The sequence below is a fragment of the Leptodactylus fuscus genome, chromosome 3 (assembly GCF_031893055.1).
Source record: "Leptodactylus fuscus isolate aLepFus1 chromosome 3, aLepFus1.hap2, whole genome shotgun sequence".
Taxonomy (NCBI): Eukaryota; Metazoa; Chordata; class Amphibia; order Anura; family Leptodactylidae; genus Leptodactylus; species Leptodactylus fuscus.
The window spans coordinates 131128374-131144908 of NC_134267.1; the positions used below are offsets into that span (position 1 = coordinate 131128374).

General features: G+C 38.2%; 1 protein-coding gene across 2 annotated transcripts in view; it reads right to left on the reverse strand.

Annotated features, from left to right (window-relative positions):
* Positions 1 to 16535, reverse strand: part of COL19A1 (collagen type XIX alpha 1 chain) — a 661532-nt gene that overhangs the window by 95352 nt on the left and 549645 nt on the right. For both annotated transcript variants that reach the window (XM_075268349.1, XM_075268350.1), the window contains exons 40-43: positions 12626 to 12676; positions 10793 to 10837; positions 7093 to 7119; positions 1617 to 1670 (exon numbers count right to left, since the gene is read on the reverse strand). In XM_075268349.1, the coding sequence (XP_075124450.1) occupies positions 1617 to 1670; positions 7093 to 7119; positions 10793 to 10837; positions 12626 to 12676 (177 nt within the window). The remainder of the gene's footprint in view (positions 1 to 1616; positions 1671 to 7092; positions 7120 to 10792; positions 10838 to 12625; positions 12677 to 16535) is intronic.

The following is a 16535-nucleotide window of genomic DNA, read 5'->3' on the forward strand; positions in this document are numbered from 1 at the left end:
CATTATTTCTCAATAGTCAGGAGAAGCATGCTGTCTGAACCATGGGCAGCATGAAATCCTGTCAGGCTTCCCTATTGCAAACAATAATGTTTTACTCATTATAGCATTTCACAGAAAACAGTTTAAACAAGAGCAGGCTAAGAAAAGAAATGTGTCTAGAGTTTCCTCCAATTGACTGCACCCCATGCCCGGCTCATTCTTGAACTGCAGCATGTTTTCTCTAAAACCACAGCATTTCAGCAAAAAGCATCCAAAGATGCGAACCCATACCTTTCTAGTAATTTATTATTATATGCTTGAAAAATCCATCACAGCCAATTGGTGACCACACATATACACATATTTTACAGGATTGTTTGGACTACATCAGATCCATGGGACGCTGACAATTATTGTTTGTATTTGTTTATTTTTAAAAAGATCAACGAGGATTGTGGGCGAGCTTTGTTTTTTCTGATACTGTTTTTTTTCTTTCCAATTATTTGTTATCACGTTAGTAATGTATGGTTGACTGACTCCTCAGACCCTTCTTTTACCCGGTCCCAATGTGAGTTAAAACTAGAAGAGGCGCGAAGAGAGCACCAGGGGACTGCAAAATGTCATGGTGAGCCCATGAGAGTTAAGACTTTTATGTTTGCCCACGAATGTTCAACAAAACTAATAATATGAGGTTTTCCTAATGCTATCCAATACCCACTGCCCCCAAGGGTACCAAAAAAGCCAAGTAGTGGCCAATATCCAACCATCTGAAGTGATTACTGGTTAAGGTGATGATTGTAAGGCTAGTATTATCAGGCAGGAAATAGTTATAGCTTAAAAACCGTGGAACTTCCCATCCAGTCAGCTGCTTCTTGTATCTGTCTGCTGAATCAGAAAAACACACATTTAGGACATTTTTTAAAAAATATCCTACTACATGTAATGGTCTTAAAAAAAGAAAAAAATTGTGATCATCGATGGAGTCCAAACAATTCTGGAAAAACAACACAAGTTTTATCGAAAAAAAAATAATACTCACCTAAAGCTGTAACCTTTCTTTTTTTGTCTAATTTGACTGAATGGACCCACATGTCAACCTACTGTCATTTCTATTCTAGTGCTAAGCGCCTAGTGAGATGTGCCACTGCTGTTGTAGGGACTCTCAAAGCTTAATAGACCTCTTCAGTCACTGCTGGTTACCTATTGTATCTGGAGGTAGTGGGGAGTGGGAGGAGGCAGGGCAAGATCTGCCTGCTACTCATTCGAATACAGGAGCTGCCTGTTACTTCATATGAATAGCAAAAAAAAACAACTCAACATCACAGGTGAATCCATGTAGCGCAATACATCTGTGATGTTACTAACCCTCACGTATGCTTGCACATATCCGTTTGTCTGTAACAAATATATCAAAGAATATTTACATGCATAGCAATATGATTATGGGAATATGAAAATTAGTTACTGCATTTAGTGCTCTTAAATCTGTAGTTGAAAGATAAACTTAAGATTTATTTAAGATTTATATTTAAGACAAAATATTTTTCTGAAGTAATAAAGTATGTGTCACTTTTACTGATAAAACTGTAAGAAACATGTGAGACAATAATACAGTAGAGCAAGTAAAAGGATCTTACCTTCTCCCCTGGGAGACCTTCAAGTCCTGGCAGTCCCATCGGTCCAGGCTCGCCCTAGAAAAAAAAGACCTTTACAGCGCAACCTGCATGACATTATACAAAACAAACAGAGATAATTTTACATTCACAAGATAGCTAATAAATCTGTCACTTTCGTGTCACTGTCTATAATTTAAGCATCCGTAGTTCACTATTTTTCGCTATTGTTAGGGACGCCTGAGTGACGGTTTTAATTATCCTCCTACGTATTTATTTCACAATAAAGTTTTAGCAAAGGTTATCTGAAGCAAAATATAATTGCTGTAAAAGTCCTATTTTCTGATACGGCATCTGAAGATCCCAAATTTATGGGCCCAAGCAACAACACCTATGAATAATTTTCACATTGGTCCAATAAAAGGCACCAAACATATAAAGGATTCACTTTTCCTCTGAACAAATAGGTATAATAAAATGTTGTAATAATGCAGTGTTAAAATACTACATTACCCAAAGCGTAGGATAAGAGGGCATCAAAGTTGCTTGAATTATGATGTGAACACATGCACCTCCAGACAGGGAATATAGAAAAGGCTATGATGCGTGAATTCATTTTTATCTCTAGCTAAGCAAAGCAATCGTTATGGGCTAATTTTTCCTATTTATTTTCTCATGGAAATATAGCAAAGTTAAATCAAGTCTACAAGACTCCTGCTTTTAAGTGAAATGAGAAGAATTTTACTCAATATAAACATACAATTAAGATAATTTTAGAAGAAAATAAAGGAGGTTTGTATTCTGTTTAACACCTAATTTATTTCTAATGGCTGAGAAATGGCTGTAAATAAAATAAAGGCTGATAAATCTGATTCTAGACATACATCTTGTAAACAAGGTTGTTAGACTAGACATGTCAAATATGTCAGTATTGCTAGTATTGTATATCACATGAAATACACATCGGATAAATAGTGGTTTCCATATATATAGAATTGAAGTATAGATTTTCCATTAGAAAACGGTCTTTTTGTTTTTCACAAACAGCATCACGCTTATTCATGGGAGTGCCCAATACTGCAGCTCATCCCCATTCATCCGAGTACTGCAATATCAAACACAGCCCATGAATTAGGGTGGCATCATCTCTGGCAAAAATAATCCTATATAATCTGAAGATATAGCATGCATAGATCATGCAGCAGGAGTTGGTTTATTGCTCTCAGTTTAGTGCACTATACTATCAACACTGAAAGAAGAATATACAGGGGGCTTTACTAGGTGTACCTGAATACTAGTCCAAACGGCACCAACAAACTGGTCTACAAGCCTCAAACCAGATTTGTATGTATCTTAGATACATTGGCTTAAATTTATTAAACTGGTGTAAATGTGGTGCATTCTCAGACTTGCTCACCACTCTTGAAAAGTGGGAAAACAGGGTAGAGGTCAATGCTAAGTTACACCTAAAATTTAGATTCTAAATTTCAATTCTAGTGCACTGGACCTCCTGAGATACACCAGAAATATCATCATAAAAACTGTCTTTAAAAGTGGGACATGACACAAAATAATAAAATGGAGCAGACAAACTCAGATGTTTCATTAAGTGCAATTGTCAGCTGTGTATAAAATTCTAAACTGGCCCTTTACAAACATTTGTGAGAGAATGGGTTATTCTAAACAGCTCACTGAATTCCATTATGCTATAGGGAGCTGTAATACACTCCAAGGCAAAAAATCAGTTTATGAAATTTCCACAAAAAAAACTTCCCTTCTAGATATTTCACGATCAACTGTGAGTGTATGAGAAAAAAGAAAGTGCTTAGAAAACACAGCAATGAGTCACCAAGTGGTCGACCATATAGTGTAACAGAGAGAGGGGTCTGAGGAGCATAATGTATAAAACTCTGCAACTCACTGTAACTGTAGAGTTCTAAACCTCATCCGACATTTACGACAGTATAAAAATAGTACACCAAGAACTTCATGGTATGAATTTCCATGACCGAGCAACTGCATAGAGTCTTTACTAATGGCCAATTACATTGCCAAAAATAGGATGGAGTTCTCTAGCTGGCAGTATGATGAATAAGTCTAGGTTAGGCAAATACCAGGAGAACATACCTGCCTGGCTACATTGTGCCAAATGTAGAGTTTGGTTTGAGTCGTAATAAGTCTATGGGATTGATTTTCAGGTGTTGGCTTAGCCACCTTAGTTCTAGTGAAGGAAATTCTTAACAATTCAGCATACCAAGACAATTTGGATAATTGTATGCTTCCATTTATGTGTTAACAGTTTGGGGAAGAGCCTTTTCGGTTCCAGCAAGACTGTGCTACAGTGTAAAAAGTAAGGACTATGAGGCTATGGTCGGGTGAGTCTTGAGGAAGAGCTTGACTGGTCCACACAAAGCCCTGACCTCAACCCCAGTAAACACCTTTTCCACAGACATACTTCAAAATCTTGTAGAAAGCCTTCCCTAGAAGATTGGAAGCTTTCTTTAGTTGCAAAGGGGGAGCAATTCCATATTAATGCTTAAAGGGGTGCTCTATCTTTTTATTATTTAATAGTGCTGTTGAGGGACCTGGTAGAGGTGAGTAAAGTTTATTCATTTTAATGATAATTATAATAATATATTGTGGGGAAGTTAGTTCAAAAGAAGCAGTAGTGTGGACCCAACCAGTTAGAGACAGGGACACAAAATATGCAGGAAACAGGTTAATTTAGAAAAAAACAGGAAAACAAACCTTGACTTCAGGCACAAAATGAGCAAAATAAAATACAGCCTTAACTTAAAGCAAAACAAAACTAAATCCTGCTCGTCTGAGCGACTAACTAAACAGTAATGATAACCTAACTATACATGCTGCTTACCACCAGCCACACAAACAAACCAATAGGCACAATATTGTCTAAGCAGACTTAGGGTAATAGGACAGACTCAGACGCCTCATCTCACTCCCTGGATCTTCCCTGAAGTGCAGGATTTTAAGTCTTTTCTGGCCCAGTAATGAGCCTAGGACTCACACCTGGAGCTGAGGCCTACTCCAGACCGGCCCTGGACCACACATAGGTCAGAAATCTGGGGCTGAGGCGTACTCAAGACTCGCACTGGGCTACATATAGGTTAAAAATCTGGGGAAGATATAGCGTGATTCCAACACTCTGCCTGTCACCAACTCACAATATAAAACTTTATTTTTTTTAGCACTGTATAAGTGAAGAAGAACATTTACTTAAAGATTGTCAGCTAATAATGGTCAACAATATTAATAAAATCTTGAAGGCTGAATATATACAGTGGATTGACAAAGAGATATCCTGACCTTGTGGAGCGATGTTTTGATGAAGAAAGCTTTGTGTGATGCATGGCATCATTTTACAAGCCCTTTCTTTTAATGTTACCACACAAAACCCTCCATGTATCTTCTTTTTATGTATGTATAAAGAACACAGCAAAAGTCTGAGCTGAAAAAGGCAGACATACTTGCACTAAAAATAAACTTACCAGTGGCTATAAGACTGAAATAACAGATCATCAAACCGTAAGTGTTCTTTTAATTATTTTTATGCTTTGCTTGCCTGTGTGCTCAATTGCTTAGATTTTTCATTTTAATTTGCAAGAACACCATGTGCCTCCAGGTTGGTATTCTGAAGCAAGCCGGATATGATTTACACTTCATCAGATGGCTAACGTGATACACATCTAATGCGTACAAACAATTCGAAAAGAGAATTTTTCCTCTTTAGAAAGGCACTTTCTTAGATGTAAAGGTGCAATTTTGTTTATGATGTATATGAAACTGAGATTAGTATTATAAATGGTTATTTGAAATCAAAGCCTATGAAGGTGTGAGGAGGTGAAGGCTAACCTCCTTAGTTAAGCAGTCATATGCGTACTCATTACTTGTATCAACTGCAATATAAAAAATAAAGTTGCAGTTCAGTATGAAAGAACATCTGGTGGTTTTCCTTATGCATAGCTGAAACAACGGTATAAATGGTCAAATAGGGTTCAAATTTTGGCATGTGATCCAAAACTTTGTACTCTGCAAAGTAGTTTCTACTAGTAGTAAAGCAACTCCTTTAGGGTAAGGCCACACATTGCAGAAATGCAGCATTTTTGTTGCAGATTTTGCTGCAGTTTTTGAGCCAAAGCCAGGAGTGACTTGAAAAGAAATGGAAAATATAAAGGAATATCTTAGACGATTCTGTTAAATCCATTCCTGACCTTGGCTCAAAAAAATGCGGAAAAATCTGCAACAAAAAATGCTGCATTTTCACAATGTGAGGCTTCAGCCTACTGGTGCTTTTTTTTTTACTACAACACTGTGCACTTTAGCTGCAATGTGTGGACTAACTCTTAGGGTAATTACTGTGCATTTAATATGCAGATATCCACAATGTAGATGCTGATGTAGAATGGTGGCGCAGGCATTAAAATTCATATTAATCCTGTTGTGTTTTTAGCACAAATTTCAATAGTTAAAAACAAGCAATGACATTTTTCGAGTAATGTTGTGTCACAAATGATGTAGCAAAGGCCACAGCTGCATTTTAGAAGCAATCATTCTTTATGGCTGAGGCCCCACGCGACGTCCCTAAGCAATTCCCGCAGTTCTTCCCGCAGTGCTTTAGAAAGAAAGTTTGTAGAGTTTTCCTCCGCACACTTTCTATTACAATTATATCTATGGGGAAACCACCAGCATTTCCGTAGATATAATTGGCATGCTGTGATTTCAAAATCTGCACCAGTTTTGGAAATCACAGCATGTCTGCACGGCGGTTTTTACAGCAAAGTGGGCATGTGATTGAATCCTATCCACTTTGCCTCCACTGTAAAACGCCGTGATTTTTCCTGCGACGTTTCTCCCACAGGCAAATCATGGAGTTTCCAACCCATTGGGCCCTAGCCTATTACTGTTTAATAAAAAAAAAAAAAAAACTAAACAAGAAAAAATAAATTTTGCTAAGAAGCTGTAATTATTGAACTGGCTTTTTATAATCAAATATATATGAAGTATAAAGCATTAGAAATATAGAGTATAATATGCCATACTATAGAGCAAGGCACTGTTAGGGTACATGTCAAGGCAACAAAGTGCCTGCTATATAGATAAAAAGCATATCTAACAGAAGTATATTTGATCTATAAAGAAGAGTGAATGTTCCTCTTGTTTTCTATATGTTAATGTCATTTTCGGGAAACATTATCTAACATTAGCAAAGTGTTGTACTCTATCAGTTACTTGCTCAGTGAAACAGTTGATGCATGCAATCTCTAAATGAACATGCCAGACGGAAAAGAGACTACTTATGCATAATCTATTAATGTGGAAACTGAAAATAACACATTCTTAATAATATCACTCCTAAATAGTATCCATTTATATTTTCTATTGCTTTAAAAATTACAGTTTCATATTGTGCCATATTTTTTCATATTAGCCATACAGTTTACTAAGTATGATAACAAAATCCTATTATGTATTTACATACCATTGGGCCTTTTTCACCTTTAGGTCCCTAAAAGAAAAATACAATATGCATATCAGTAGAGAGATCATTTATTTGTTCATAATGTATTGTACATATACATATTTGAATTGATAATTTTTCTCTTGTTCTTTGTTTCCTAATGAAGTACTCATGTACTCACCAAGCACAGCACCATACATTTGTGAAGCAGCTGTGCTTGGTATTGCAGCTGTGCTTGGTATTGCATTCACTTGAATAGGACTGAGCTGTAATCATGCCATGTGACCAATGAGTGTGATGTAACATGGCCTGTGAAGTTGAAGCATCACATCAGGGAGCGCAGCTTCTGTTGGCATGCTTTACAGGATCCAATATACATGGATGCACTTTATTCTGTTCTAATAGTATTGCTTCTTAGGAGAAATATCTGTATCTGAAAGCTGCAGAAAGATCCTGCACTGCTGAAATAAGATTTGTGCACAAGGCACTGTCATGTATATGAGAACATAAAAGAGTCCACAACTTATTACCTATCCACACAGGATATATGGTAAGACGCTGATCAGTGAAGCTCCAACCACCGGCACCCCTACTGATCACTAGAACTGGGGTCCCTTATACATTGATCTGAATAAGGTAGTGGTCAATGTTGCTCCATTCATTCTCTATGGTATTGTAGGCAAACAGGTTTTTTTTTTTAATAGGTTAACTCAGATGAATAACAGACAACTCAGAAAACTATACAAAACAGAAATAACAACATAAGATGCAAAAAGAAGAAGTCATATTGCACATCTGTAGTTGATTCATATTTTCATATACGTGTTATTGATCCCTACAGAAAAAGGGAGACCCTGTAATTCCATTGCACAGCCACCATAAAACATATGACATCTGCTGTAAACTGTGAAAGGGTCCTTTTAAACAGCTGATCCGTGGGGGTCCTGGGGGTTGGACCTCTACTGATCTTTTATAAAAAGGAACTGGAACAACTCTTTAACTATCTCTATAAAACTATATATAAATGTACTCAGCTTCTCCTGCTATATAAAATGCTGCCTACAGATTGAACTGAATTTCACGGTGACATGATCCCTTTAAAGATTTTCTCATATATAGTGTTTTTACCATATAAAATCAATGATGGACAGTTACCAACCTCTATGTGAGAAAGTACAAAAGAAACCTTATACTACTGTAACATCTGTGACTGAATTTGTAATGTTCCGCCAACCTGTCTTTCAATGCGTAAGTGCTCTGCATGATTTATGTAGGACTGTAAGAAGGCTATGGCTGTACTGACAATCATTTTGGAAAAAAAAACTGGAAATGTTTGAGAATTGCTCATTTAAATGTCTGGCGGAAGAGTGTACTTTGATCTTAACATTCATTTTATACACAGTTAGAAAAATTATCTTTGGGGTAAAAAGTGGCATATAACATTAAATATTGTAATTAAAAATGTCTGTGGAGGGAATTCTAGTACCCATAATGCCTTGCTGTAGAAAGCTTTTAGCACCTGTGCTGTGAAGGACCAGGAATACATTAACCATGACCGCCATGTGGTCCGATGTAGGTCTAGCTATGTTCGGTTTAGTTCAAGAGTCTGAGGAATAGCAACACTGTAAAAATCATTGGTTTTATCATCAATTGTTTTAAAAAAACAAGATTATAGAAAGAAAGTATGTTACATATTGCTAAAGGGAAAAAAATGCTTTTTAGATGTTTAGGAGACTGAAAATATATTTCTCCTTGTCTACACTTGTTATCCACTACATCTTAGGTAATGATATTAAAGGGGTTGTCCCATCACAAGGATCCTATCTACACTGCTTGTTAATGTGGATGTAAGACTTTTCCTAAATACACTGCTTCAGCAAAACTGCTTTGTTTGTCCACTATCTTGCTTTATTCAATTCTTTGTGGCCACAGCCCTGACTTAGCTGCTCCTGAGTCAAATGATGTGTCTGCTGCTCTCAGGGGGGAGGGAGGAGGGGCTAAGTGCAGGGAGCGAGCCTGTGTATCTAGCTATTCCTGTGTCTACACCATGTGACCTAGGTTCCTGCACTCAGATAGGGGAGAGGAGCTGCTTTCATTTCTTCAGTTCTCCCAGTTATCAGGCTAGCTAATTCAATTCTGTTCATTATGGCAGAGACAGACAGTCTCTGTATGTAACACAGAATGGAGTTGCTACTGCCTGTACTTCATAGTCCAATGTGGGTGGGCAGAGTTACACACGAATTTGGGGGGGAAGCTAAACGGCAGGTTGCATGTGAAACCCACCAAATGATGCAAGAAACCAGGAAGAAAGAAGATTTTACAGCAGCAAAGACTGATGAGTATGTGAGGTGGGAATACCCCTTTAAGTAAACATATGTTGAGATTGGAAAATTCTTGAAATTAAAACTGAGACAATCTTTTATAAACACACAGAGTATATAGAAAAATTCTCATCTGCAACTGGGGACTGTATATTAGGCACAAGCAAACCACATGAAACCACTGGGCCGCCAGGAGAGCAATATTGATTTCATGTGTAGTCACCTTCACAGTGCTTCCTACTTTTTGGTTATGCTAGGTTCACACATGTATTCAGGTTTCCGTTCAGGGGTCTGCCTGGGGACCCCCTGAACAGAAACCTAACCTGCCTATAAAAGTGGTTACCCACAGAAACCAGCGGACCCCATAGCAGACCTCTCCATATTTTTAAGTGGAATTGGGGACAGAAACCCTGGATTTAGATGAACAACGCTTTTTGGCTCGTGACATGGGGCCTTAGCCTAAAGGAGATGCTGCTAAACTGCTTTGCAGACAGAACAGAGGGTGAATTTTTATGACATGTCAAAATTTAATGGCTACAGTCTCAACTACTAGCAGAGTAGAAGCAATAGAATTGAGGATTTGTACTGAATAAATATATTCCAGGGTTCATTGTTTTACTGTATATCTGTAAACAAAGCAAATTTCCACAGACTCTATTCCATTGGCTGTTTTAACACACTGGTGGGCCCTGTGCAAAGATTTCATAAGTGGCTTCCCCCATCACCACCACCTGCACCCCCCCCCCCCTCCCCAGTAGGGAGCAGGCAGCTCCCTACTTCATTACTGACTTCAACTCATCGGCATCCAGAGAACACTGATGAGTTGGGGTAGTTTGGACTCACTGCCCTGGACTGCGGGACAGCAAAATTTAAGACTGTCCAACTGTCCAAAGGGGGACCCCACTACAATAGAGCCCAGTGCAAATGCACCATTGGCCCTATGGTTAGAGCAGCCCTATTTTTCATGCACTAGGAGGTTTAAACTGAAAAAGTTGCAGTAAAAGGTATGGTGTTTCACATAGCGCTAATGGAAAACGGAGAGAGAACAGTTTAAGCCAACTAATGTAACATTGTGGGATTTAAGGGGAAAGTTCATATTTAAGAAAGAATTTTGTAAAACCATTATGACAAAGATCTATAACGTGTCTGAAAACCAAGGATAAAGTATATAGTATAGGTGAAAAAGTATTGTCAAATATCTGAGCAATACTATCTTCCTATTTCTGCAGTTAATAGAGCATGCCATGTTTCATACAGTACTTACCTGCAAGTATTGTTATTACAAAGTCAATAAAAAGAGATTCATTAAAAGTTAATATTTTCTTGTGTTGAATGAAATTTAGTTGAATTTTCTGCATTATAGAATGAAAAATGTGAATTACTTTAGGTCAAATACAAACCGGAGGGCCAGGTTGTCCAGATGTGACAGCAGCAGAGGCGGCACCCTAGAAAAAGGACATGAAATGTGGAATTTAAAGGGATTTTTAAATTATTAACAAAGTATAATGAAAGATGAATAGATAGACAGAAACATAGAGAAATAAATACATAGATAGATAATACAATGAATTGAAGTGCAATGAAGACAACTTAGGACTGACGTACCTAGATTTTTCATGTAATCTTCTACAACTAACAAAACACACAGTGAGGGCGGGTTCACACCAGCACCCGATCTATGCTTTGTGGGTTTCCGTCTTTTGTCAACAGGAGACAGAAACCCGGCATTCAGTGTCCGGCCGTGAGCGTCTTACAGTAATACTCCCATTATTAGTGGGAAATAGTCTTCCATCTGATACCAGAAACTGTGGATAGTGGCATACGGTATTCCACAAAGTGTATGGAGTTGCAAGCCTAGCCACTACACACAATGCATGGAACTCTGACTGGGTGTCCGACTTCTACTATCTTATATAAATAACTTATCTTAATGATAGGTCATTAATATATAACCTTGGATAACCCCAAGATGCTAATATCAGTTAAATTTATGTTTTCCCATCAACATAACCATAGTTAAAATTGTAGACAATTAAATGTTAAATATATTTGCAAATATAATTAAAAATAAGAGTTTTAAATTTTTCTGTAATCATCTAGTCATTGACATTCCATTCTCTTGATCAGTTACCAATGGATATGACTAGAAGATTTGTGTTTCTGGGTGTTCGGATGAAGCAGGCCCCTAGTTCAGTCCGATCTTGTTCAGATAGAACTGGAGAGGAAATTATTATACTCTGGGGACTCTTCAGACTCCAAAGTGTAATAGATGGAGGCCCAGGATAGGTGTCAAAAATAAAAAAAACATTAATACTTACCTTTTGTTACCTCTTCTGGGCCCAGTCCACTCGGCCTGCCCCTGTTGTCCAATCACAGGCCTCAGTGATGACCCCAAGCATAAGCAGTCACAGAACAGTGCCAGGCGCCACAAAAAGATAAGACATAGAGAGCCAGATCCCGTGAAGAGGCCCAGAAGAAGTAACAGAAGGAGAGTGGTTTTTTTTTTTTCTTTTTGTCTTGGATCTTCAGGACCTTTACTGGCAGTGGCTATTTTAGTTTGTTCAACCCATTTGAATGGGTTTTAAAAGCAAACCGCCGGTGTCCGTATGCAGCCTCTCCGCGGGAAAACCATTTTTTGGGCCGGACACAAAGTCAGGCATGCAGCACATTGCGTCTGGCTAAAAAAACCAGTTTCCCCACGGAGAGGCTGCATACAGACGCCAGCAGTTTGCTTTTAAAACCCATTCAAATGAGTGGGTTTTAAAACTGACCACTGGGAAGCCGTCCCATATGCAGTTTCCCCTAGGAAATAGGACGGAGATCCAGCAGACTGACACAGGGCACACAGGGGCACAAGTGTGAACCCCTCTGTTCTTGGAGAAAAAAATTACGGGTTTTAACCAGTTTGCAGAGCCAAGAGAATGTTTAAAATTTGCAAATGATTATTGGAACTGGAGATGAGCATGTATAATGTTTAGAAATGGTGGTAAAAGGGTGAGACTTGTAGGGTACAATTTGAGTGGACATCAAACAAAGGTAGCAATATAACCTTCAACTATCTTATTATTTGTTATTTTGCTTGCAACATAATCTTATCACTTCAATAAGGCATCTGGATGGAGCCTTCTAAGTAAGCAGTGGATGAGTAGTAATATAGGTAGGAGGTCCTTGAGGCAAAAAGTACATTTTATAAACACCATTTATTGCACCAACATGCAACACTTTTTTAATACCTTGTACATGTACAGACTGCCCATCCCATTTCCTTCAGTGAGCGGTGCACCCTTAAACAAAAAAAATAAGTATCCTTAATACATCAGATGGCAACTAGTAATTTTACATTTTTATGTATGAGCATTAAGCAACATACCGTGCCACAAAAATATTGGCTGGTTGATATACAGTTATTAAAAGTATTTAGTGATATTCATTAAGAAGAAGCTGTGAAGTAAATGTGGAGGATTTCCAACAATGCTGCTCTTCAAGAAATCTATGGTGTTTGCTGCTGCTGCATATTTGTGTTCATTATAAAACTACGTATATACACAAATCTCCCCTTTGTTTGTCTTGATAACCTGACAAAGTATTATTACTGAAAATTTTTGTTATTAAGCTTCCTATAAGACCACTGTTATGTTTGAAAATTGTTGATTGGAAATATATTTTTGCTATATATTTGTTCGTGTTTATACCACTTTCCTAAAAAGGGGGCATGGTGTGGGGCTGGCTGTGGACGTGGCCATCTACTCTGCCAAATGTATGCAGGATATATGAAAAGCGCCAAACTTCATAAATCCACCCCACTGTCTACTGCACCTGTCTAATAACAATTATAATACTAATAAAATCGATTACACTAAATCATCATGTTTGTTTTTAGGGAAACCCTCTGAAAATGTGGAAGATCAAGCAAAGATCAAAATGACCTGTTTATGACTTTAACCCCTTCCCGCCGATGGCATTTTTTGATTTTCATTTTTCGTTTTTGACTCCCCTCCTTCTAAACCCCATAACTTTTTTATTTCTCCGCTCCCAGAGCCATATGAGGTCTTAATTTTTGCGGGACAAATTTTTCTTCATGATGCTACCATTAATTATTTTATATAATGTACTGGGAAGCAGGAAAAAAATTCAGAATGGGGTGGATTTGAAGAAAAAATGTATTTCTGCGACTTTCTTACGGGCTTTGGTTTTACGGCGTTCACTGTGCAGCCAAAATGACATGTCCCCTATATTCTGTGTTTCGGTACGGTTCCAGGGATACCAAACTTATATGGTTTTATTTACATTTTGACCCCTAAAAAAAATTCCAAAACTGTGTTAAAAAATTTTTTTTCTAAAAGTCGCCATATTCCGACGGACGTAACTTTTTTATACGTAAGTGTACGGGGATGCATAGGGCGTCTTTTTTGCGGGGCCGGGTGTAATTTTTAGTTCTACCATTTTCGGGAAATGTTATTGCTTTGATCACTTTTTATTCACTTTTTATCAGAATCAAAACAGTGAAAAAACGGCGGTTTGGCACTTTCGACTATTTTTCCCGCTACAGAGTTTACCGAACAGGAAAAATATTTTTATAGATTTGTAGAGCGGGTGATTTCGGACGCGGGGATACCTAACATGTATATGTTTCACAGTTTTTAACTACTTTTATATGTGTTCTAGGGAAAGGGGGGTGATTTGAACTTTTAATTCTTTTTATATTTTTTTATATTTTTTAAAACTTTTTTTTTATTTTTTTTTTTGCATTTATTAGACCCCCTAGGGGTGTTGAACCCCAGGGGGTCTGATCACTAATGCAATGCATTACAATGCTAATGCATTGCAATGCATTGCAAAAAAGCATCCTTTCTTTTGCAGGCTGCATAGACCAGCCTGCAAAAGAGAGGATTTGCAAACAAGCCTGGGAGCCTGTACAAGGCTCCCGGCTGTCATGGCAACGGGACGTCAGCCCTGGAGCATGCTCCAGGAGCCGGCGATCCCGGCCAAAATGGCGGCGCCCATGCGCCGCCGGGAAAATGGCGCCTCCGGCGCCTTTGACCGCGGCGCCGGAGGGGTTAATGCCTCTGATCGGTCCGACCGATCGGAGGCATGAGAGCCGGTTGTCTACTGCTTAAAGCTCCCGGGCGGTCGCCATAGTTACAGACCCGACATGCGCCATACTATTACGGCGCATGTCGGGAAGGGGTTAAATCCATACATAGTGCCTCTTACATTAAGGGTAAGTTCACACAGGCATTTTTGGATTGGAACCTGAAGCAGAGACCGCTTCAGGTTCCTTTCCAAAAGCTGAGTAGCCGAGACTGAAGGCCGGTGCACTGCACCAGCATCCAGGCACGCACTCCACTCCGGATTAGGCCCAATGAATGGGCCTAGTCCGGAGGAGGGTGTGTCTTCAGGCAGAATCACGAGGCGACTCGGCTTGAAGAATGAGCATTTCACTTCTTTTTTCCGGGAGCCAGAAGAAACGGCTCCCAGAAAAAAAGACCTGAGCGGCTCCCATTGATTTCAATGGGAGTCATCTTTTTGGTCAGGGTTTTGAGACGAATACGGCCTCAAAACCCTGACCAAAAAACCCCATGTGAACTTATCCTTAGAGCTGTATTCCAAATTTTGGTGATTGATTTATACCTTTACTAGATGATCCATAGCAGAGATCCAAGGATGATGTTTGGATTTCTGCCACAGATAAGCTCTAGATCAGCATAAGGATTAACCCCAAGATCATTCCATGGGGCTGATCTGGAGCTTTTCTGAGTGGAATCTATGGAAATAAATTATTCTCATGGATGGCAGCGCGAACGCAGATCCATGCAGACTTTTTTTTTTTTTACATGTATTCTTTTTTTGTGGAAAACTTATACATTTGCATGATATGTGATTTAATAGTTGCAGTCTCTACATCAATGTATATTCACTTGGTTCACTCACTCATGTTGGATTGTTTCTTCTCCAGTGTTTTATTATCATTTTATATCTGTCATATGGCACTTCTTATTTTCTTTATTTCTTGTTACATGATTTATTGTTGATCATATAGTCGACCATCTCATTTGTATATCTGACACTGAGGTACAATATCTGATTTTACATTCAACATTCTATTCATAAAAGTTATTTATTTGTTCTTTATTTCATACTTACTAGGGGGATTGATCATAAGCAGAATTATTGAATACAGTTTTGTTTTATGTCAAATGTCGCAGGAAGTTTGATAAATTTGGTGTATCTTTAAGGCTATCACTTCTTAGATGTAACTCTACTTTCTATGCCAACTTCCCCACTAAAGTGAGAATTCATCAATGTTTGGGATTACTTTTTCTACGTTGTATTTGGTAGATCTGGTAGCTAGACAGGCTAAAAAAAATGTCTGCACAAATAAGCACCAACAATCCAGAATTCTGCAAATTCTCAAGTGCAGGGTTTGATAAATTCCCCCTTTGTCTTTGTACTATGAATGGGCCCCTTTGCGTAACTATACATTTCTCAGCAACATAAATATCGAATAGTTCTGATCAGATACTCTGACCATTCTGATTGTCTTCTTACCACACAATTTTCTAAGAATCTGTAATGCAATAATGTTCTAATAATTATTGGAATTACCTATAAGTCATGACATTACAATATGGTAATACATTTTGTAATTTACAAATCTTTTATTTGGAGAATCATGGAGTTCCAGTTCAAGGACACCTCTACTCTATTTGACATCTTCGAGGGGATTTCTTAAGGTAAGCTGGGGCCTCATGTTGTGAAAATGCTATGATTTGGCCTTGGTGGAAATGTCACAGCAAAAACCACAGCGTTTTACAGTACCTGCAAAATGGATGGGATACTGGCTAATCCTATCCACACATTTCAGAAAAATTTCTGCAGCGGAAATGCTGCAATGTAAAAAAAAATTGTGTTTTTGTAAATCACAACATGTCAATTATACCTATGGAAACGCTGGTGTTTTCCATGTGTAATAGAAGCAGAAATGCTGCAGAAAAAAACCCAAATTGTTTCCACCACTGTCTTTTCTGCAGTGTTTTTTGGCTGTGGCTCGCTATGTTGGGACTTACCCATAGATGAGATTTTTTTCTGTAATAATTATTATCTTATAATTTCTTTTGCAGTGATGTTTTTGATAAATGTATC